Genomic DNA, 22,832 nt, shown 5'->3' on the forward strand with positions numbered 1-22,832 from the left:
GTTCGATAGGTCCCCATGGCTTACCACCCTGCTGTCAGCCTTAGCTGGTCCCTTGATTATCCTCCTCCTTTTGCTCACTGTTGGGCCCTACATCATTAACCGCCTTTTTGCTTTTATTAGGGAACGGATTAGTGCTATACAAGTCCTTATGTTGAGACAACAGTATCGGGCTGTACGGAGTGAAGAGCCACTAGACGCTAGATTCATCATGGAGTCCTAAGATTAGGACTATTCACAAGGAGTAGAGGGGAATGAAGGGTTAAAATTTCTAAAAGTTAGTCATGAACAAAGTCCAGACATGCCTGAGAGAATTTGAGATAGGGCTCACTGGCCCGACTATCAACTCCCAAGGACACTGGCCATCTGGAGCCACCCCCTCCCCTTCCTTCACTCCCTGAGGATGGGTCATCCCCCTGCTGCAGTGAGATGAGTTGCCCTGCCCACATTGCTGAGATGCTAGATTACACGTATGCTTTGTTGATGTAACTCCGTGCCAAAAGTAACTGTGCACCCTTTGTATTAGCCAATTATGTGTATTCACACGAAACCCCTGGTTTTCCCTATATAAGCTCCTGCCTAGAGAGGCTCGGGGCTTGACTCAATCTCCTGTGTGAGATACGTGTCAGCCCGAGATCTCGTAAATAAAACTGCCTCTTGTTGATTACATCAAGACCGGCTTCTCGTGTTTCCTGGGGGTACCTCAACCCGTGACTGGAGCGAGAGTCTCCCCAAGTCTGGGGGTCTTTCAATACCCACTCCTGCTCTCCTACACTTGTCCTGTTGCCGTTTCAACAATGAATCTTTCTCCTGAAGTTGCCATGTTAGCTGCTGCTTCCTGTCGTTCTGTTTTTCACCATAAGGGAGACCTATTGGTTGCGAATAGAATTCATGATAAATTGTATTGGATATTTTTCAGGATATAAAATGGTAATTGGTTTTTAGTTTGTGTGTGTGTGTGTGTGGGTGTGTGTGTGTATGTGTGTGTGTGAGTGTGTGTGTGTGTGTGTGTGCATGTGTGTGTGCGTGCGTGCGTGCGTGCATGCGTGCGTGCGTGCGTGCGTGCGTGCGTGCGTGCGTGCGTGCGTGTGTGTGTGTGTGTGTGTGTGTGATCTCTCTGGGTGCCAGGAATCAGATCCTCAGACTTGGCAACAAGTGCCCTGTGCACTCAGCCATCTCACTGGCTCAGAGAGTGAACATCACAAAATGCTTTCATTCTGTGCTGACTGAGACCTCAGTGGTCTCCCTGTCATCCTGCTCTTCTGTGCCTACCACTGAGCCGACTCCTCACGGTCCTTAAATCCTGCACAGCAGCTTTCTACCAGGCATTCCCTACCCTGGCCTCCAAGTGGCTGTGGCCTTTTAGTTTTGCATATTTTCCTGGTAAGGTATGGTTCCCAGTGTTACATTGTTTTCATGAAATGTCACATTGTTTCCGTTACATGGTCCATCCTTCCTCTTCTTGTTGCCAGGAGAACAAAGTAAAGAATGATTTGTTTCTAGAACTTCTGGGATGATGATCTGCTGCCCCCCCACCCCACCCCATTAAACCAGCTCTAAAAATACTGTCTCCATTTGGTTCAAGTCACAGAGTTGTTTGAACTTTTCAATTTCTTCTTTTGTCAAATTTTGACATAATTTTCTAGGAATTAGCAAACTGTCACAACTTGCAAATTTTTTAAACCATAAAGTTAGCTCCCATACTCTCCTCAACTAATATCTCACAAAGAAACAGCAGGCTTTTTTGACAGTTGTCCGTGCTCATAATTGACTGTCTAGCTGGCTGTCTTTGCCATGGATACAACAGCAAGTAGAAAATGCATGGGCAGAGCAGAACTTCGTCTGTGGGAATCACAGGCTTCCTTCCTGTCGTCAGTCCCCGGATAACACAGAAGAGCAGCTGGCAGTGCTAACCCTGTACTGGGTACAGTCTACCAGGAGACAAGTGGAGATGTAGAGAGGGGAAGGGCTGTGGTGACTCCACAGTGAAGAGTGCTGTCTGCTCTTGCAGAAGACTCAGGTGCAGATCGAGAACCCACATGGTGGCTCACAACCACCAGGTCCAGGTGATCAGATTCTCTCTTCTGAACAACATGGGCAGCAGGCAGGTACATGGTACACAGAGATACATGCCGGCAAAATGTTTATAATCATGAAATAAATGAATGTGTGTTGGTTTGGGGTTTGGGGTATTGCTTGGTTTTGTTTTTGAGTGAATAGATAGAAGAGGTGGCTCGACAGTTAAGTGCTTAATACTCTACTGAGTTCGAGCAGCTCAAAACTACCTACACCTCCAGCTCCAGGGGATCTGCACGAGCGCACACACGTGCACACACATACACACACATACACACACACACACACACACTTTTTTAAAATAAAATAAGGGACTGAAGAAATGTCTCAGTGGTTATATCCCTTCCTGCTCTTCCTGAGGACCTGAGCTCCCAGCACCCACACTGGATGATGACAATAGCTGTTATGTCCAGTTCTGGGGGGTCTGAAGACCAGTGACTGTATTCACATGCTTCCACACATAACTAAAAATTAACAATAAAAATAATTTTAAAAACAAATAAAATAGATCTTAAAAGAAGAAATTGTAGGGGTTGGGGATTTAGCTCAGTGGTAGAGCGCTTGCCTAGGAAGCGCAAGGCCCTGGGTTCGGTCCCCAGCTCCGAAAAAAAGAACCAAAAAAAAAAAAAAGAAGAAGAAGAAATTGTAGAGAGCTTGCGTGCTGCTTTCGTGGAAATGTGGCATCATCCCACATATAGGACTGGCACGCCTAAGGATTTCACATCTGCAGTGGCGACCTGGAACTAACTCTCAGAGACACCAAGGACCCAACACAAATCCAGAGGCCAAAAGCAGGAGTGCAGCCTCTAGTGACTTAGCACTAAGTCTCCTAATAAAAGGAAATGCATGTGCTCCTCAGCGATCTCTATGCACCAGCCAGAGGACCGGTGACACCATTCACCGGGGACATACTGAACGTTTGTTCAGCACTCCAGTCGCTAGGAGATGCCACAGCAAAATGGGGGCACATCGCATCAACACTTCCTCACACTAGCTTGGACATCTGCTTCCAAGGGCTAATGATGGGAATTCTCCGGTTAAAAAAATAAAAACCGGGGGCGGGGCCCCAGGGCATGATTGACAGGCTCATTCCACCCTGACGAGTGGAGGTCAAAGCATGTGATTGGTCTCTACTCTGTATGCATCACCATAGCTGTGCGCCCATCTACTAACAGGCATTTTCCTACAGGCAGTGTGTAGGAGGGCATCTTCTAACTCCCCCGAAAAGGAGGGAAAGGGACCACAGAAAGCCAAAGCTGAGAATACAAGGAAGTCCTGAGACAGTAACAGTTGTAACAAGTATCTGGACTGTGGCTTCTCCTCACCCTGAGTCAGTGGGATGCAAACAGCTCAGGCCGTGGAGAACAACATGTGGCTCTGGAAGAGAACCTACAAGTTTCCAGTTCCTCCGATCCAAGCATGATCACTCTCCCAGGTGACGGTTGCATCGTCCCCTTACAACCAAGAACCAACTGACTCAAACAGAACCAATCAAAGGGCTCTGAGCAGGCTCTCGAACAAGCAGTGAAGTACTACTGTGTGGACACCACTCGAGGTGTCCAAGAAAGGCCTGCCCCTGCCTGTTTTGACTCACTGAGCCCACGGAGGTAAGATGGCAGGACACAGGATGGAAATACACAAGGTTTAACAGAAAGAACACAGTGGTCAGCCATGCAAACGATCCACCCATCCCCTCAACACAAGACAAACTGGTATCTCAACTCTAACCTGTGACGTCCAGGCGGAAGGAGACCTTCTGTCCCCCGGCCTCACAGCTGTACTCCCCAGCATCCGCCTTGCCCGCCTGCTGCACCACCAGCCTCCTGGAGCAGCCCGAGGCCTCCACGCGCACCTTAGAGCTGGAGCTCAGCTTCTTCCCGTCCTTGAACCACATCACTTCAGTCTGGGCCTGGGCCACCTCGCAGCTCAGTGTGGCACTGGCCCCTGCCTCTGCCTTCACCTCGCTGCGAGCCTGCTGCTCCTTGGCAAACACCACCTTGGGCTCTGGGGACAAATGGAGACACTCAGAGTTAGAGGCACTGTCTAGATGAGCAAACTTGCAACCAGAAAGACCCTGGAGGGCAGAATGTCAGCAGTCTCTGCACTATGCTCAGGAGAAGCCCTGGGCCTCTCAGCACAGGGAAGGTCATTCTCCCTATCCACCCAGAGAACATCCCAAGTCCTGCAGGGGGTGCCTCAAATGCAGATATCACCAAATACAATGCATATGCTTCTCCTGAAGTGCCCCTGATAACGTCTACTTGATAAACCAGGCAAAGGAAGAAATTCATAAGGCAGCTATGGTGGTGCATGGCTTTAATACCAGCACTCAGGAAGCAGAAAACAGCAGAGGCTAGCCTGGTCTACATAGCTGGTCCAGGCAAGACCAGCCAAGGATACATAGTGAGACACTATCTCAAAAAAGAAAAAGTTGACGTGGCTATGCACACCCTTGAATCCCAGCACTTGGGTGGCAGAGGCAAGTGGACTCTATGAGTTCTTGGCCAGCCTGGTCTACAGAGTGTGTTCCAGGGCAGCCAAGGATATGTAGAAAGACCGTCTCAAAATAAACAAACAAAAAAATCACAACAATTAATGATAAAATAGAAAAATTAAAGCAACACAGTATAACAAAAACCCACACTCTGGGCCACTATTAATTAAAATACAGACCATCTGAACAGAGGTGATGTGAAGCCCTGACAGCCCACCTGATGAATTATATCTGGAATTTTCCCTGTATTGTAGAGCAGTAGAGGGCAGTGGGGAAATAAATCCATGGTGTGTTACTCAGGATAAAAAGAATGACCGTCACAGTCAGACACATGCCACACCGCTCCTTTCTGGTGTCACTAGACAGAATGTTAGCCCAATTTTTAAAAATAATTCTTTATTTTTATTTTATGTGTTTTGCCTGCGTGTATGTTTGTATGTCTGTATGTCTGTATGAGTGTGTCGGGTCCCTGGAACTGGAGTTAGAGAGTTGTGAGCTACCACATGGTTGCTGGGAATCGAACCTGGGTCCTCTGGAAGAGCAGTCAGTGCCTTAACCACTGAGCCATCTCTCCAGCCCCGGTACAACTTTCACCAGTAATGTCTTTTAGGCACGAAGTTTAGGATCTCTGTACATATCTTCACAGTAGAGAACTGACAGCCACAGGCAGGCCAGACGCTTCCCGTGTTTCATTGCTTGTCTTTCTCATCATGTATGGAAGTCTCTGCTGAATCCCTGGGTTTTTAATTTTTATTAAGCTTTATCGTTGTATGTGATATGGGTAGGAGGTATTCCACTGCTCACACGTGGAGGCCAGAGGACAACTTTGTGTCGTTAGTTCTCTCCTTCCGTATTTACATGAACTCCAGGGACTGAACTCAGGTCGTAAGGTTTGTTCAACAAGTGCTTTTCCCCGCTGAACCATCTCACCAGTCCTAAACCACAGTTCTAGATTTCACTGTATTTGGATGTGTTTTATGGTGGTCACTGTGTTTATTCTATGAAAGAACTTGTTCCTGGGTTCTGGGTGGCTCAGCAGTAAGGCTGTGCTTAGAATATGCAGAGCTCTGTAGCTCTGTATTTCATTCTTAGCATGAGAGAGAGAGAGAGAGAGAGAGAGAGAGAGAGAGAGAGAGAGAGAGAGAGAGGCAGAGACAGAGAGAGAGAGAGAGAGAGAGAGAGAGAGAGGCAGAGGCAGAGGCAGAGGCAGAGGCAGAGACAGAGAGAGGTCTGTATTTCATTCTTAGCATGAGAGAGAGAGAGAGAGAGAGAGGCAGAGGCAGAGACAGGTCTGTATTTCATTCTTAGAGAGAGAGAGAGAGAGAGAGAGAGAGAGAGAGAGAGAAACAGAGCTAGAGACAGAGACAGACAGAGAGAGAGAGACAGAGCTAGAGACAGAGACAGACAGAGAGAGAGAGAGACAGAAACAGAGCTAGAGACAGAGACAGAGAGAGACAGAGAGACAGAGACAGAGACAGAGACAGAGAGAGGTCTGTATTTCATTCCCAGCACAGTACAGTGTGTGTGTGTGTGTGTGTGTGTGTGTGTGTGTGTGTGTGTGTGTCTGTTCCATTGGCATTCTATAAGTTCTGGTATTCCCTTAGACCCTAGAGTAACTACTTAAGTACTTCATGATAACTACATGGGAGGATCTTTGAATGTCTCCAAAACATAAACACAAGAGGAAGTGAAAACATTGACAGCCAGAGTGCGATCAGTGCACATCAGTGCACATCACAAACTATCCGATTCCACACTGCACCTCGCCGAGTACCACTCTACATTGGCTAAAGATGATGAATTCAACCCTGAAGTAGAATCATGGAAACATCTGCATGCCACCTTGAGGGTTTGTGTTTCTCCTTTTACTCCGAGTCTGGGACTCAACTAGAGTTGGCTTTGTACGTGCTGATTCCTGCACTGTTTTTTCAAGAGGGTCGAATGGTCCAAAATCTTCCACAAAGCACAATCACACTGTCTGCAGGCCTTCCTTGAGTCCCAGAGGAGAGAGGAGAAGTGTAGTGGGGTGGGGGAATCACTGCCGTGAGGGGACATTTCTGCTCCTTCAGTCTGGCTGCCTGTCCCTGCACTAAGATGTCTGTGTCTTCAGTTATTGATTTTACTATATTCTAACACATGGCACAGCAAAGGCCCCTACCTTTACTTCAGGTGTGCTGTTTGGATCTGAAATCCTCCCCAAAGACCCACATGTTGGAGTCTTGGTCCCCAGAGTGGTGCCCCAGGTAGCTGTACTATTTAGGGGTCTAGTCGAATATTATTGGTCTCTGGGTGCATGCACTCCAGGAAGACTGGGGACCCAGCCCGCTTCCTCTCCCCTGAACATTCCAGCATGAAGAAAGTAGTTTGACAGAGAAGAGGGCAGACGTGTGCATCGACAGGATCACCTAGACTAGACCACCAGCCCATCTCCCACCACATGCCAACAAGCAGCCTTGATACCTGAACACCCACCCACCTGCCACGTCCAGGCGGAAGGAGACCTTCTGTCCCCCGGCCTCACAGCTGTACTCCCCAGCATCCGCCTTGCCCGCCTGCTGCACCACCAGGCTCCTGGAGCAGCCGGAGGCCTCCACGCGCACCTTGGAGCTAGAGCTCAACTTCTTCCCGTCCTTGAACCACGTCACCTCAGTCTGGGCCTGGGCCACCTCGCAGCTCAGTGTGGCACTGGCCCCGGCCTCTGCCTTCACCTCACTGCGTGCCTGCTGCTCCTTGGCAAACACCACCTTGGGTTCTGGGGACAGTTAGGGACACACAATGAGAGATTCAATATAGTACCTATTTCTCAGACACTAATTCTCCTGGGTTCCATGAACTGTGTGCTTGAGGACATCAGGTGTCCAGTGGGATTAGACATGTCTTCACAAACTGTGACTTTTGTCTCCGTGACTCAAGGGAACATTTGGAAGTTAACCTCACTCACGGGCAACTTCAAGGCCAGGGGAAAGGAGCTGGGCTACTTCGGCGCCTTTACCTATGGTTTACCGTCTCTGCCGAGCTCATGGCAGACTGTTGCTCCCAGAGCTGGCCTACTGTGCGCTCTGCAGCCTCCATTCCCTGATGGTTTTATCCACACATAAAGTAAGCACAGGCACTTGTTCATCTCCGTGAACTTCAAATGTGCCTCTCCCCATAGAACCCATACCTAGGAACAAAGCATCCCAGCTCCCCATCCACACAGACTGCCTCTACACTGGCACATACACACACACACACACACACACACATACACACACACACATACACATACACACACACACATACACACACACACATACACATACACACACACATACACACACACACATACACACACACATACACACACATACACACACACACATACACACACATACACATACACACACACATACACACACACACATACACACACACATACACATACACACACATACACACACACATACACACACACACATACACACACACATACACACACACACATACACACACATACACACACATACACACACACATACACACACACATACACACACATACACACACACATACACACACACACACATACACACACACATACACACACACATACACACACACATACACACACACATACACATACACACACACATACACACATACACACACATACACACACACATACACACACACATACACACACACATACACACACACATACACACATACACACACATACACACACACACATACACACACACACACATACACACACACACACACACACGCACACTGTTCACACACAGCCACGACTCTGACTTCTGTCACCGTCAGTTACTCCGACCTGGGCTTTGAGTTCACACCAGTCAGGCCAGTTACGTGCTCTGTGCTGATGCTCCTCCTGCTCAGTGACTGACCCCAAGCTAACCACGATGGTCCCCTAAGGCAGTGTGGCTCAGCAACATGATAGCTGCCTCAGTCTGTGTGACCCACACAGTGGGGGAGTCAGCCGACCACCAAGCCTTCACCACATGTATCATATTATATCTGGGGTGTCTGTGTGCTTCAGTTTGACTCACCAACCAACCACATTACATAGTACTTGTTCATCTAATCCAAGCATTGTAGTGCACTGCTTTAACTTGAGAGGCAGAGACAGGCAGACCTCTGTGAGTTCCAGGCCAGCCAGGGGCACACAGTAAAAAGAAGGAGGAGGAGGAAAAAGAGGGGGAGAGAAAGGGCAGAAGTTTGCTCCTTCGAGCTGCTGCATAAACACCACGACTGAACGACTTTCCCTTCTCATTCTTACAGCTCATTTGGGCTGTTTACCTGGAGATGTAATCGGGAAAGTGTACTTGGGTGGCTGGGGAGATGGCGCCATGGTTAGGAACTCAAAACTGTTCTTCCAGAGGATTAGAGTTCAGTTCCTAGCACCCCTTGTGGTGGTTTAAGAATAACTTCCACAAGATTGAATATTTGGACCCCAGTTGGGGGAGCCGTTTGGGAAGGCTGGGATGTTTGGCCTTGCTGTAGGAAATGTGTCACTAGCAGGCTTTGAGGTTGCAAAACACTCCCACCGTTCCCACTGTGCCTCTCTCACTCGGCCTCCTGATTAAGATCAAGATGTGAGCTCTCAGCTACTCTGGCCAGCATACTTGCTACCACACCACCCTACCCTGATGGACCAATCAAATGCTTTCTTTTACAAGTTGTCTTAGTCATGGTGTTCTGTCATAGCAGTAGAAAAGTAACTAAGACACCCATGCTGAATGGCTAACAACTGCCTGTAACTCCAGCCCCAGGGGATCCAAAACATTCTTCTGGCCTCCTAGCCCATCCACACTATGTGCACAGACCTATATGTAGGCAAATATACATATGCATCATATACATATACACATACACATATATAATACATCATATGCATATGCATCATATGTTAAAAATATCCTTGGATACTATCTTGGGTGATGGGAATGTCAGCACAAAGGGCTTTGTGTGGCTTTAAGAGATTGCTTAAACTGTTAACAAGTTCTCCATAATCATTTCTACATCTGTCGTCATCCATGTCCTTAACTGTGCATGCTTCATCCATCCCTAACTGTGATGGTTTATATATGCTCGGACCACGGAGTGGCACTATTAGAAGGCGTAGCCCTGTTGGAGTAGGTGTGTCAGTGTGGATGTGGGCTCATCCTAGCTGCCTGGAAGCCAGTCTTCTAGCAGCCTTCAGATGAAGATGTAGAACTCTCAGTTCCTCCTGTGTCATGCCTGTCTGGATGCTGCCCTGGTCCCACCCTGATGAGAATGGACTGAACCTGTGAACCTGTAGGCCAGCCCCAATTAAATGTCTGAATATTTGCCTTGGTCATGGTGTCTGTTCACAGCAGTAAAACCCTAAGACACTAATGAATTCCTATGTCATATAACTCCAGCTTCCATGATCCTGTTCATGTCCACATCTGTAAGAGACCTTCATTTAAAATTAAAATGGTTTGTCCTTAATTTGGAAAGGTAATTTAATTACACTAAAATTAAAATGAATATTTTATTAAGACAACTGACTTAGGAAACTAATTATCCCACTAGAATAAAATCTTCAAAGGCCCGTGTGACACGGGAAAGAGCAGGAGAAGGTCGTAGGGCCTCGTGATTCCAGATGAACTCGAGTTCATTCAATGGCCACCACTGCCGAGGTGAGCAGAGACCTCCTGGGGGCGGAGCTGGAAGGTCTGCAGTGAACAACAGAGGCTCACACTCCACCTTCTCATGGGCAGGGCACAAATACAGACCATATGTAGCACATTGGTCCGTGAATTAGAGATGTCATCTGTGTTGGTGTGGTAGAAGAAACAGATGACCTAGACTCTGTGGTGCAGGAAGACCTCAGTGTGCTGTGGTACTTAAGAGACTCACAGCCAGACAAGTAGGACATGGAGGGATAACTACCAGAGATCTGCACTCATGACCGAGAGCGTGGGTACCTGGGCTGTGGCACAGAGAGTGCTGGGGAAGGTGTCTGTCACCTCTGGCTCCCCAACCCCTGCTTTTCCATACTGGATAGAGTGTGACAATGAAACCCAAGCCTGGGACTAGGCTCAGGGCTTCTCCAAGAGAAAAGAGCTGTGAGGGTTCAAAGCCAGCCTGGGATACAATAAGACCCAAAAAGTAAATATGCGAAGAGTAAATAAACAAACAAGAGGAAGGACCAATGAGATGGCGGATATCTCCTTTACATAGACTCCAAATTTATGATGCTAACCTCCAGTGAACCAAGATAGCTGAGGCCCATAAGCTAGCACTTTCCCTTCTGTGACTGAAGGGTTGTGGAAGACCTGTGGTAAATGGCTACACAGCCAGCTGAGTCTGCTGATGTTGCCAGAGCAAAATGCCTGAGGCTGGTACTTCCCTAAAACAAAAAGGTTTGTTCAGCTCACAGTTCCAAAAGTTGAAGGAAACGCCTTGACAGCAGCTAGGTTCTAACGAGGACCCATAGAAGGTGGCACCACAGTGACAGGAGAGGAAGGAGACTTGAGAGGTCCCAGGCTCACTCCGGAGTGCCCATTCTCACAGGAACCTGGCGCACTGCACTGAGCTACTTAGAAGCCCCACAAACCCTATTCCCATTGGGGCCTGCCCTGTAAATGTTTCCCCATCTCAACACAGTAGGAATCAAACACCAGCACATGAGCTTCTGTGAGAACCCACACATCCAGACCAGAGCAGAGACCAGCAGAGACACTCTGAAGGCTGGGGTGGACACTTCAGCTGGAGGGTGGCTGCAGGACTCCTTGGAGGACTGTGGCCAGGGCTTGAATAAATGAGGGTTAGGCAAGGCCGATCAAACTGCAGCAGGCCCGGAATGGCTCTGATACTGAGTGTTCCCCACTGCCCAGCAAATAGAGGGTGCTCCTTGCTCTGGAACTAGGGAATATCATCACAATCAAATCAAGCATAAAGTGTGTAGAAGTTACTAAAAAAGAAATTCTAGGGTGCCGGAGAGATGGCTCAGTGGTCGAGAGCACTGACTGCTGTTCAAAGGTCCTGAGTTCAATTCCCAACAACCACGTGGTGGCTCACAACCATCTGTAATGGGATCTGATGCCCTCTTCTGGTGTGTCTGAAGACAGCTACAGTGTACTTATATATAATAAATAAATAAATCTTAAAGAAAAGAAAAATTCTCTGTCACAACAGGACAGGAATGGATATGAGGAAAGCCCCCAACTGCAAAAATGGCAGGGCCAAGTGGGAGGTGGTGATGTCATGGGGGTCCACCTTCGGGAACAGCCCCACCATTAGAGCTATTGGACAAGGGTGCAGCCATAGGGAGATGAAAAGACACAAGTGTGGGCAGGTTACTAAGGATAGAGCTCGATTGCAGAGGATATAATTAGGATGGGAAAGGCCCTGGATTCAACACCAAAATGTGTGTGTGTCTGTCTGTCTGTCTGTCTGTCTGTGTGTGTGTGCGCGTGTGTGGGTGTGGGTGTCTCTGTGTCTGTGTCTGTGTGTGTGTGTATGTGTGTGTTTGTGTGTGTGTGTATCTGTGTGTGTTTGTATGTGTGTCTGTGTATGTATGGTGTGTCTGTATGTGTGACTGTGTGTAAATGTCTCTGTGACTGTGTATATATGTGTGTTTCTGTATGTGTGTCTGTGTGTCTATGTGACTGTGTGTTTCTTTGTATATTTATGTGTCTGTGTGTTTGTATATCTAGATGTCTGTGTGTATCTGTGTGTGTGTGTTTATCTGTGTGACTCTCTGTGTCTATGTGTGTCTTGTGTGTCTGTGTGTCTTGTGTGTCTGTGTGTTTGTGTATCTGTGTGTCCGTGTGTGTATGTGTGTCTGTCTGTGTGTCTATGTATGACTGTGTGTGTCTATGTATGTCCGTATGTGTGTGTCTGTGTATTTGTGTGACTGTGTTTGTGTCTACATGTGTCTATTTGTGTGTCTGTGTGTTTGTGCATGTTTATGTGTCTCTGTGTCTCTGTGTGTTTGTGTATCTGTGTGTCTGTCTGTGTGTGACTGTGTGTGTCTCTGTGTGTCTGTGTGTGTCTCTACGTGTGTCTGTATGTCCATGTGTCTGTGTGCCTCATTGCATTGTGTTTTCTAGAACAGACGACTAGTGAATGGGAAGATGGGCCAAGAGGAAATATGTACACTAAAGCGAAGAGAGAAACATGTCTTCACAAGGAGAAGACATGTGTCCTCATCACCGTCTGTCATGAAGGAAAGTTGGGCAAAAACTCAGGGCAGGAAGCTGAGGTAGGAGCTGACATGGAGGCCATGGAGAAGTGCTCCTCGTGGCTTGCTCAATCAGTTTGTTTCTTTCTTTCACCTATGTAAAGGGTTTTCATGTCGTTTTTAATGTACAGAACTAACCCGAATTTTTAATTGGGATTTTACATGTGATTCCTTCATTGTCCAAGTTCGAGATTTCTGAAGATAGCCCTTTCTCAAAGAAAGATCTTAAATCCAGTTGTGCTATCGACCCACGATTCCTTTATTCTTTCATCTCTCTTTAAATTGAAGACATGTACTCAGGACAACTTCCAACTTCTCCACCAGAGGCTCTCTGGCAATTTTTTTCAACAATTTACTTCAGGAGTCATTTCAAAGTAAACCTGCCTTTTGCTTGCTGACCCCCACCCTCTACTTCTCTTAAGAATGATTTCAGATCATATTCATTCCTGACACTCTCAGAATACTAATCTGTATGCAGGATATGCCAGTGCCACTTAAATAGGCATCCACTCACAGGTAACTCCAGCTCCAACCTCACGGTCAAGACAAGCCTTGTGGGCTGGAGAGATGGCTCAGTGGTTAAGAGCACTGACTGCTCTTCCAGAGGTCCTGAGTTCAAATCCCAGCAACCACATAGTGGCTCACAACCATCTGTAAAGAGATCTGATGCCTTCTTCTGCTGTGTCTGAAGACAGCTACAGTGTACTTATATATAAAATAAATAAATCTTTAAAAAGAAAAAGAAAAAGATAAGCCTCATTAGTAACAACTAGCATTCTTTGAGCTGTCTTGTGTGTCAAAACTCACACTGAACAGTCAGTCCTGGGTTGCAAAAGATTTATTTATACAACTGTTTTCTATATCTACCTGCTTTTGTAAATACCCCAGGAGCACTACCCGGGGTAGGCACTCCACCTGGTGAGCTGAGGTCTCCACATCAATCACTAATTCAGAAGATGCCCCACAGGCCTGCCTACACCCCAATCCTACAGAGACATTTCACAACTGAGTGTCCTTCTTCCCAAGTGACTCTGGCTTGTGTCAAATTGACATGATATTACCAACACAACTGCCAAAAATCAGTGTTTTCAAACAAAAAGAAATTTCAAAAACTCACACCCCCAGAGACCTGCTACAGCAGACACCAGTGGAGCCAAGGTCTTCAGGGGGAACCTAACATCCACCCAAATCATGGCTCTGACGAAGCAAGTCAGAGCCCATCTGTGCCTTGTCTTAAAATGGCAATGGTCAGGACTCTCCCTCGTAGAGTTGCTGAGAAGTTTGAAGTCTTTTAAAAATAAGAAGCATCTCACAAAATCAAGGCACCTGAATATGTTCGGCAATCTCTAGCAGTGATTATAGGTCAAGCTCAGAGAGCAAACAGGTCACAAGGCAGCAGTGTCTCACATTAATGTCTAATATGCACACTACAGAACATTAAAAATAAAGAAAAAAGAAAGACCCACCTGCCACATCCAGACGGAAGGAGACCTTCTGTTCCCCGGCCTCGCAGCTGTACTCCCCAGCATCTGCCTTGCCCGCCTGCTGCACCACCAGCCTCCTGGAGCAGCCCGAGGCCTCCACGCGCACCTTGGAGCTGGAGCTCAGCTTCTTCCCATCCTTGAACCATGTCACCTCAGTCTGGGCCTGGGCCACCTCGCAGCTCAGTGTGGCACTGGCCCCGGCCTCTGCCTTCACCTCGCTGCGTGCCTGCTGCTCCTTGGCAAACACCACCTTGGGTTCTGGGGACAGATAGTGACACAGAATCAGAAACCATTTGAGTCATGAAAGTCACACAGAGAAAGACCTGGATGTGGCTGCTGTGAGTGGTGAACACCCTCCAGGCTCTGTACTCACTGAATCCAAAAATAGCCCTGGGCCTGTTAGCACAAAACCACAGTTCGTCCACACATCCCACCACTGCCTCAGGGGCAGTTCAGGAAGAGCAGAGACACTGGGGAAAGACTATGAATAAACACTACTTGATAACGGAAAGTCAGGGCTGCCAAGTGAGCTGCAGCCCCTTGGGCTGCTCTGTCCTTTTCACCTGCAACCATAAATCAGACTCAAAGGGGAATTCTCATACAGAAGACTTCAGTTTGGATGTGGTGAAGCAGAGAGGCAAAGCACTTACCTAGCATGCACCAGCAGGAAGTGCAGGCATGCATGCTGTATGCTCTTTCTCTCTCCCTCTCTCTCTCCCTCTCTCTCTTTCTCCCCGCTCTCCCTTTCCCTCTCCCCCTCCTCCTCCCTCCTCTCCACCTCTCCCTTTCTTTCTTCCTTCCTCTTCCCCTCCCCCTCCCTCCTCTCTCTCTCCTTCTCTCTCTCTCCCTCTCTCTCTCTTTCCCTCTCTTCCTCCTTCTCCCCCTTCCCCCCCCTCACACACACAGCACTGCACAGACTAGGGCCTAGATGATGTCATAGACTAGGGCAGCCTGCTTGAACTGCCGAAGCTAACTTATGTGGGTTATAAGGGAGAAGGGTCCTTGGTGACTAGTTAAGTCACTAGTCACTCCTGACCATCCCATAGACTGGGAACTAACTAAGAACAACTTATAGCTACTTCTTGGTAGCTGTGAGTTTAGCATGAATAACATCACTTGAGACACCTGCAAGGTCAGAGGACAACATCACCAACCGGCAGGTGGCAGGCCATCAGGGTCAGTAAGTATGAGCTGCAGTCAGAGGTAGCAGAGGAGGCATTTTGACCTCTAAGCGGGCAGGCAATGCAGGCGATCTCTTTGGTTGGACTAGGAGTTCAGTAATAGGCTATGGGGCTCTAATTGGTTAACTAAAACGTAATTGCCTCAGTCTGTGCCCAGTTTCTGCCATAAGTCCTATAGAAACTTCCAGACAAAGATCAATGCCTTTTCCCCTCTGAGAACCCATCCCACTCTGGGGACTTTTACTTTTGCCTAATGTCTCTTAGCGAAACCTGCTTCTACTTTGTTTTCTCCCACAAGTGTCCAATCTCTTATTTTCATTGGCATGAATCAACAAACCAAGAGCCATTGTCTCACGTTGACTTTTGGTGGTTACTGAGTTTCCGTTGCCTTAAGTCTCAGCTCAGCATGACTGGGCTGAGAAAGGTCTTGATGGTCTCAATTCTGCTTTAGTATCCAGGAGAAGGGCAGAGAGTATTTCAGAACACCTAACTGAACCCCCACAGCCCGTGGCTCAGAGTTGATACAGTTTCAAATATGATTATGTGATTAAAAGTCCTCCTTACCCTGGCTGAACATGAATTAAAATTTCCCTTTAATAGATGCCTCATGTGGGACTGGATGAGACCATAGAGAGCTGTGAGTGAGAGAGACCTCAGACAGAGAGACATTGGTCAGCTGAGCCCTGCACACAGGTAAGACCAGAGCCCATGGCACTAAGGTACAGTGGTAGACCTGAGCAGGCACTGAGAACATGAAATGGGACATTACAGCATGAAGACACATCATGAGGCACACGGAGGCCCTGGCCAAGAGGAACACATCCGCCAAATGGGCCAGGATCAGGCACAGGGATGCGACTGGCAGGGGATATGAGATAGGAAAAGATGGTGCTCAGTGGAGAAACCAGTGGGCTGCCTGGCCATAACCAGGCTCCTAACATTTGTAAACACCCACCTGTGACGTCCAGGCGGAAGGAGACCTTCTGTCCCCCGGCCTCACAGCTGTACTCCCCAGCATCTGCCTTGCCCGCCTGCTGCACCACCAGCCTCCTGGAGCAGCCCGAGGCCTCCACACGCAGCTTGGAGCTGGAGCTCAGCTTCTTCCCGTCCTTGAACCATGACACCTCAGTCTGGGCCTGGGCCACCTCGCAGCTCAGTGTGGCATTGGCCCCGGCCTCTGCCTTCACCTCGCTGCGTGCCTGCTGCTCCTTGGCAAACACCACCTTGGGTTCTACAAATAAACAGAGACATACAGTTGTTATAACTAAATTAGAGTCCACCTTGGATCCCAAAATCTGTTGACTCTAAGACAACATTCTGTTAGTCCTGATTAAGGTTTTCACTCTGAGCAGTATATCTGTTGACAATTCTCTCGGTGAATGTTTTTTGTGAGTACTAAACTCTCTGAAGGTACCTTTTGAAACAGTGTTATTTTGCCTTCACTTCTTAAAGACAGTTTAGCTGGGTATGGAATCTGAAGTTGACCTTTGTTTGCCTCAATACTTTGGATACTGTGTCATCACTGTTCCTCTGTTTCTTGTTGCCCAAGTCTACACTGTACCTCACAGCTCCCTCTTCCTTACTCTCCATGCCCCTTGGTGTTTGTTCCACTCTGCAAGAGCTCCCAAACCCCTGCCTCTTCTCTCTGTCACTGTCTCTCCCCAGACCTCATCATCTCCTATCTGGAGTAAGGAAAAGCCTCACACTTGGTCTCCTCACCTTCGGTCTCCCCTTGTCCAAATCAGTTCTCCATTTAGTCTCCTAAAAGCCAAATGTGTCACCTCCATGTCCCTATCTCCAGGGATCTAAAGGACAAAGGACAACTCCCTTTGGTGGACATGTCTGGCTGTCTCCAAATGCTCCCAGATGTGTAGGATGGCCCGACAGAATGAGCATGAGCTTTTGAATGCACTTCCAATTACAGATTTGTAGCTCCTTTTCCATTTTTATCATAAAAGCAATTGAAGCAGTAGCTCCTCCCCTCCTGCTATAAAAAACTTAAATTTAAAAAGTAGGAGGGACTCTGAAAATGGCAAAGGTTTACAGTGATCTAAGGAACAATAGATGTACGGTCCAGAAAAACAACTGAGTACAGGTCACAACTGCCAGATGTGAGGAACTTAATATCACTGGTCCTCAGCCCCTCCACTTCAAGGGGTCCTTAAACCCAGCAGTGCCTCAGCAGCCCCAGACAGAGCAGGGCAGGCCAGGTCCCCAGACAACTGGAATTGTCTGGCATGTGTGGTGACCCCTGCATGGCATGCACAGACTGTCTCCACTGAGTTTTCAGTGCAGAGCACTGTCCCCAGCAAGGACCATGGAGCAAGAGGAGGTCTTTACTGAGTTCCAGGCTTCCCTGGATGGTGGAAGACAGGTTTTAGCAAACAAGTTAGGGAATGAAATTCTACCACGGGCTTGGAAATGTGTCAGCATCTCTTAGCACAGCCACCATGCAGAGAAAGGCATGCACACCTGGGCTACCTCAGGGCTCTGAGGAAATATTGTATCCATGGTTACTGACTAGCACTACCATCCTGTGATGAGGAATATGTACTGTACAGCCCAGCTCAGAGAGGCCACTAACACTCAAACACTACCAGCAAACAATGTTGGTGACAATTTTAAATAAACTTTCTTTTATAAAGAGAGCGGTGCAGAGATTCAAGGAAATAAAAAGTTGATTCTTTGGAAAAGATCAATAGAGCTGACTAACAATCAGCTAAACTAGGAAAAAAACAAATAAGAAATAACTCAATTTATCAAAATCCAAAATAAAAGCAAAATATCAAAACACTCTCTACAAGTACAAAGGTTTTCAAAAAATCATCATGAATGACTGTGTGTCAGCAAATAAGCCTGGTGCACACCTTTGATCCCAGCCCTCAGAAGGCAGAGGCAGGCAGATCTCTGTGAGTTCAAAGCCAGCCTGATCTTCAGAGTGTATTACAAGGACAGTCGAGGCTACACAGAGAAACCCTGTCTTGAAAACCAGAACGGAGAGATAGATAGATAGATAGATAGATAGATAGATAGATAGATAGATAGATAGATAGATAGATAGATAGATAGATAGCATACATACATACATACACACACATACACAAACACACACACACACACACACACACACACACAAAACAAATAAGATAACCTAGAAAGTTTCCCGGAAAACTCCACATTGAGAGGAGAAAGAGAAGACAGAAATCCTGGAGAGCCCACAGTCAGTAGGACTGAGTCTGTAACCTAAACACAAGAGCATCCAGACCAGAAGTAAGTTGTACAGCCCTCTCTACCATCAGGAACAATGGCCTACCTACTACCTAGAAATCCTCAGGGATTCACAAGAGAATTTAGCACTAAGAAGCAGCTTCGGCCCAGTTGCAAGTACAAGATGAACACGCAGAAATCAGGCTTCTTCCTGTGCATCAGCCGGGTGGCCATGGTATCTGATGGCTATTGAGAGCTTAGGAGTCATTGTTCTTTGAGAGCGTCACCGGTGCTAAGTTACCCCTGCCCCAGCCGACGATGGTGAATGCACATGCACACGAGGACAGCACTAACTGAACTTAATGGGGGGAGAAAAGAAGGAAATGGAAGATCTGTTGGGTGGGGTCAGGAGGAGCTGGGGGAGGGAGTGCAGTGGATATGATCATGATATGTACAGGTAGGAAGTTTTCAAAAGAATAAGGGGCTGGGTGGGGTTGGGGATTTAGCTCAGTGGTAGAGCGCTTGCCTAGCAAGCGCAAGGCCCTGGGTTCGGTCCCCAGCTCCGAAAAAAAGAAAAAAGAAAAAAAAAAAAGAATAAGGGGCTGGAGAGATGCCTCAGTGGTTAAGAGCACTGACTGCTCTTCCAGAGGTCCTGAGTTCAATTCCCAACAACCACATGGTGGCTCATACCCCATTTGTAATGTAATGGGATCCGATGTCTGATGCCCTCTTCTGGTGTGTCTGAAGACAGCTACAATGTACTCATATGTAATAAATAAATAAATAAATAAATAAATAAATAAATAAATAAATAAATAAATAAATCTTTTTTTAAAAAAATAAGGTAGAATTAAGGAAGAATTCCATCATCGTGGTGACACTAATTAGTAATAAGTTCATGAACAACTGAAAGTCTGGAACTATCCAGATAAATAAATGGATGGAGAGAGGCATTACCACAATCACAGATTTAAGTCTTCATCTTAAAATGGCAACATTCCCAAGCCTGACTAGTGCGGTCATATAAACCATATACCCTTACTTTGTACAGTTTGAGAAGTGACATTCGAGTTAACAGGGAAAGTCAGGGTACCTTGGATGGCCTATGCTATCTTTTTAAAAAGAAAGAGAGAGCTGGGTGGCGAAGAGTACTAGCTGCTCTTCCAGACGCCCTGAGTTCTGCTCTCAGCAGCCACATGGTAGCTCACAGGCATCCTTAACTCCCATCCCTGGGGATCTGATGCCCTCTTCTGGTCTTCATGGGCACCGGGTAGGCATGTGCTGCACAGACATATAGTCAGGTACAACACCCATACAGATAAAATAATGTCTAAGAAAATAGACAAATCCATTTTCAAAAGAGAAGGGAATAAAACTGGAGGAATTCCACTCCCCGATTTCCAAATCCACTATAAAATTACAGTTGTCCCGGGCTAGAGGCATGGCTCAGCAGTTGGGAGCGTGTGCTGCTCTTGGTAAGGACTGGAGTTTGGTACCCAGTGCTCATAAGACAGCTCACCACAAGCTGTCCCTCCAGTTCCAGGGGCTTCCTTCCCTGTCTGTACCCCCGCGCTACACATACATGGTAGGCATACATATGTGCAGGCAATATTTAATCACTGTGGTTTTCCAAGCATGGTAACACATGCCTTTAATCCCATCACTTCAGAGACAGAGCTGGGCACATCGCTATAAGTTTGAGGCCAGACTGCCCTACATTAGAAGTTCCAGGGGGCTGGAGAGATGGCTCAGTGGTTTAGAGCACTGACTGCTCTTCCAGAGGTCATGAGTTCAATTCCCAGCAACCACATGGTGGCTCACAACCATCTGTAATGGGATCTGATGCCCTCTTCTGGTATATCTGAGGACATCTATAGTGTACCCTATATATGAAATAAATAATTCTTTAAAAAATCATCTACCAAGGAGTCTTCATCTTAAAGATGCAGCGATGGTTCAACATGTATAAATCTGCAAATGTAATCTGCCATATACACAACTGAAAGACAAAACTGTGTGGTCATCTCACAGATGAAGAAGAAGAAGAAGAGGAAGAGGAAGAGGAAGAAGAAGAAGAAGAAGAAGAAGAAGAAGAAGAAGAAGAAGAAGAAGAAGAAGAAGAAGAAGAAGAAGAAGAAGAAGAGAAGAAGCAGTAGTAGTAGTTGTTGTTGTTGTTGTTGTTTCAGGCCAGCCAAGACTACATAGTGAGAACTTCCCCCCACAAAAAAAAATTTTCTAAAAAGAAAAGAAACAAAAAATTGACAGTGATTGATCAAACAAAAATGTTTCAAAGACCTAAGCAAAAGGTCAGAAGCCATGAGGCAACTGGAAGGAAGCATGGGAGACATTTTAGTCAGTGTATTGATACAGGACCCCGAAAGCAAAGGAAAAAACGACTAATTTTAGCTTATGCATGTGCATGTGCGCACGCGCGCGCACGCACACACACACACACACACACACACACAGAGAGAGAGAGTGAGAGAGAGAGAGAGAGAGTGAGAGAGAGAGAGAGAGTGAGAGAGAGAGAGAGAGAGAGAGAGAGAGAGAGAGAGAGAGAGAGAGAGCTCTAATTCCCAATCCTTCCACTTTTAGATGTTGAATGTGATGTGTGATGGCTGGGGGCACAAAAGCCATGTGTGACCCTCAGGCAGAGATAAGAGGAAGACAGAGAGTAGAAGGAAGCCTTGACTCTGTGATAAAAGGTTAAAAAGACCCTCCATGATTAGACCTACCACCCCATTACCCACAGCAGGGTCTGCTTCTCTATGCTCTTGAGACCAGGCAAGCCTTTTGCTCAGCTCTGAATAAGCCACAAGCAGAGGTAACATTGGGTGCTCCTGTACCCTAAGGAAGAAGATCTGGTTACCTCAACAAGAGGCCCAAGTGACCCTCATGGAGACCACCACCCTGGCTACAAGCTGTTGTGAAGCAAGAGAGACCGCAAAAGGAGACTAAGGTCTCCAAACACAGCTCTGAGGTCAGCCCCATTGCTACAAAAGGGTCTCCTCCTCCCACACGACTACTTCCATCATGGATGTCTCAGTGGCGACATCAGACGCAAGCACAAGTCCAGCGTGGATTCCCAGCCCTGGTGACAGCACGCTGGATAGGTGAGCCATCAGTATACACCATAGTACCTCATGCCCATGGATAGGGGAGACAACAGCATACTGATCCTTTCTGCCTCTGAGTTTGAAGTTACTTGTCACTTAAGGAGAACTAGCTAATACATGCCCTCCAGAATCCTCCAGAATCCTCTACGACACACCCAGCACCTGGCCCGCACTGAAACACTTCCCCCAGGCTTGTCCCATGACATAGTCAAATGTCTAACCAACTGACCTGTGACGTCCAGGCGGAAGGAGACCTTCTGTCCCCCGGCCTCGCAGCTGTACTCCCCAGCATCCGCCTTGCCCACCTGCTGCACCACCAGCCTCCTGGAGCAGCCCGAGGCCTCCACGCGCACCTTCGAGCTAGAGCTCAGCTTCTTCCCGTCCTTGAACCATGTCACCTCAGTCTGGGCCTGGGCCACCTCGCAGCTCAGTGTGGCATTGGTCCCTGCCTCTGCCTTCACCTCACTGCGTGCCTGCTGCTCCTTGGCAAACACCACCTTGGGCTCTGGGGACAAATAGAGACACTCAGAGTTAGAGGAACTGTCTAGATGAGCAAACTTGCAACCAGAAAGACCCTGGATGGGTCGCTGGAGGGCAGAATGTCAGCAGTCTCTGCACTATGCTCAGGAGAAGCCCTGGGCCTCTAAGCACAGGGAAGGTCATTCTCCCTATCCACCCAGAGAACATTCCAAGTCCTGCAGGGGGTGCCTCAAATGCAGATAACACCAAATACAATGCATATGCTTCTCCTGAAGTGTCCCTGATAACGTTTACTTGATAAATCAGGCAAAGTAAGAAATTCATAAGCCACCTGGGCATGGCAGCATATGACTTTAATCCCAGTACTCAGGAGGCAGGGGCAGGCAGATCTCTGTGAGTTTAACGACAGCCTGGTCTACAACATGAGTTCCAAGAGAGCCAGGGCTACACAGAGAAACTCTGTCTCAAAAATACAAAAAAAAAAAGAGGAGGAGGAGGAGGAAGAGAAAGAATAAAAATGAAGAGAGGGGAGGAAGGAAGGAAAGAAAGAAAGAGAAGAAAGAAAAAAGAGAG

The 22,832-nt window shown here is 47.4% G+C and overlaps 1 protein-coding gene across 11 annotated transcripts in view; it reads right to left on the reverse strand.

The window, feature by feature from the left end:
* Positions 1-22,832, reverse strand: part of Obscn (obscurin, cytoskeletal calmodulin and titin-interacting RhoGEF) — a 150,547-nt gene that overhangs the window by 116,741 nt on the left and 10,974 nt on the right. For all 11 annotated transcript variants that reach the window (XM_087574963.1, XM_087574962.1, XM_087574961.1 and 8 more), the window contains exons 10-14: positions 22,009-22,284; positions 16,412-16,687; positions 14,258-14,533; positions 7,044-7,319; positions 3,802-4,077 (exon numbers count right to left, since the gene is read on the reverse strand). In XM_087574963.1, coding sequence (XP_087431089.1) covers positions 3,802-4,077; positions 7,044-7,319; positions 14,258-14,533; positions 16,412-16,687; positions 22,009-22,284 — 1,380 coding nt within the window. The remainder of the gene's footprint in view (positions 1-3,801; positions 4,078-7,043; positions 7,320-14,257; positions 14,534-16,411; positions 16,688-22,008; positions 22,285-22,832) is intronic.

Source organism: Rattus norvegicus, chromosome 10 (assembly GCF_021556685.1).
Source record: "Rattus norvegicus strain SHRSP/BbbUtx chromosome 10, alternate assembly SHRSP_T2T, whole genome shotgun sequence".
Lineage (NCBI taxonomy): Eukaryota > Metazoa > Chordata > Mammalia > Rodentia > Muridae > Rattus > Rattus norvegicus.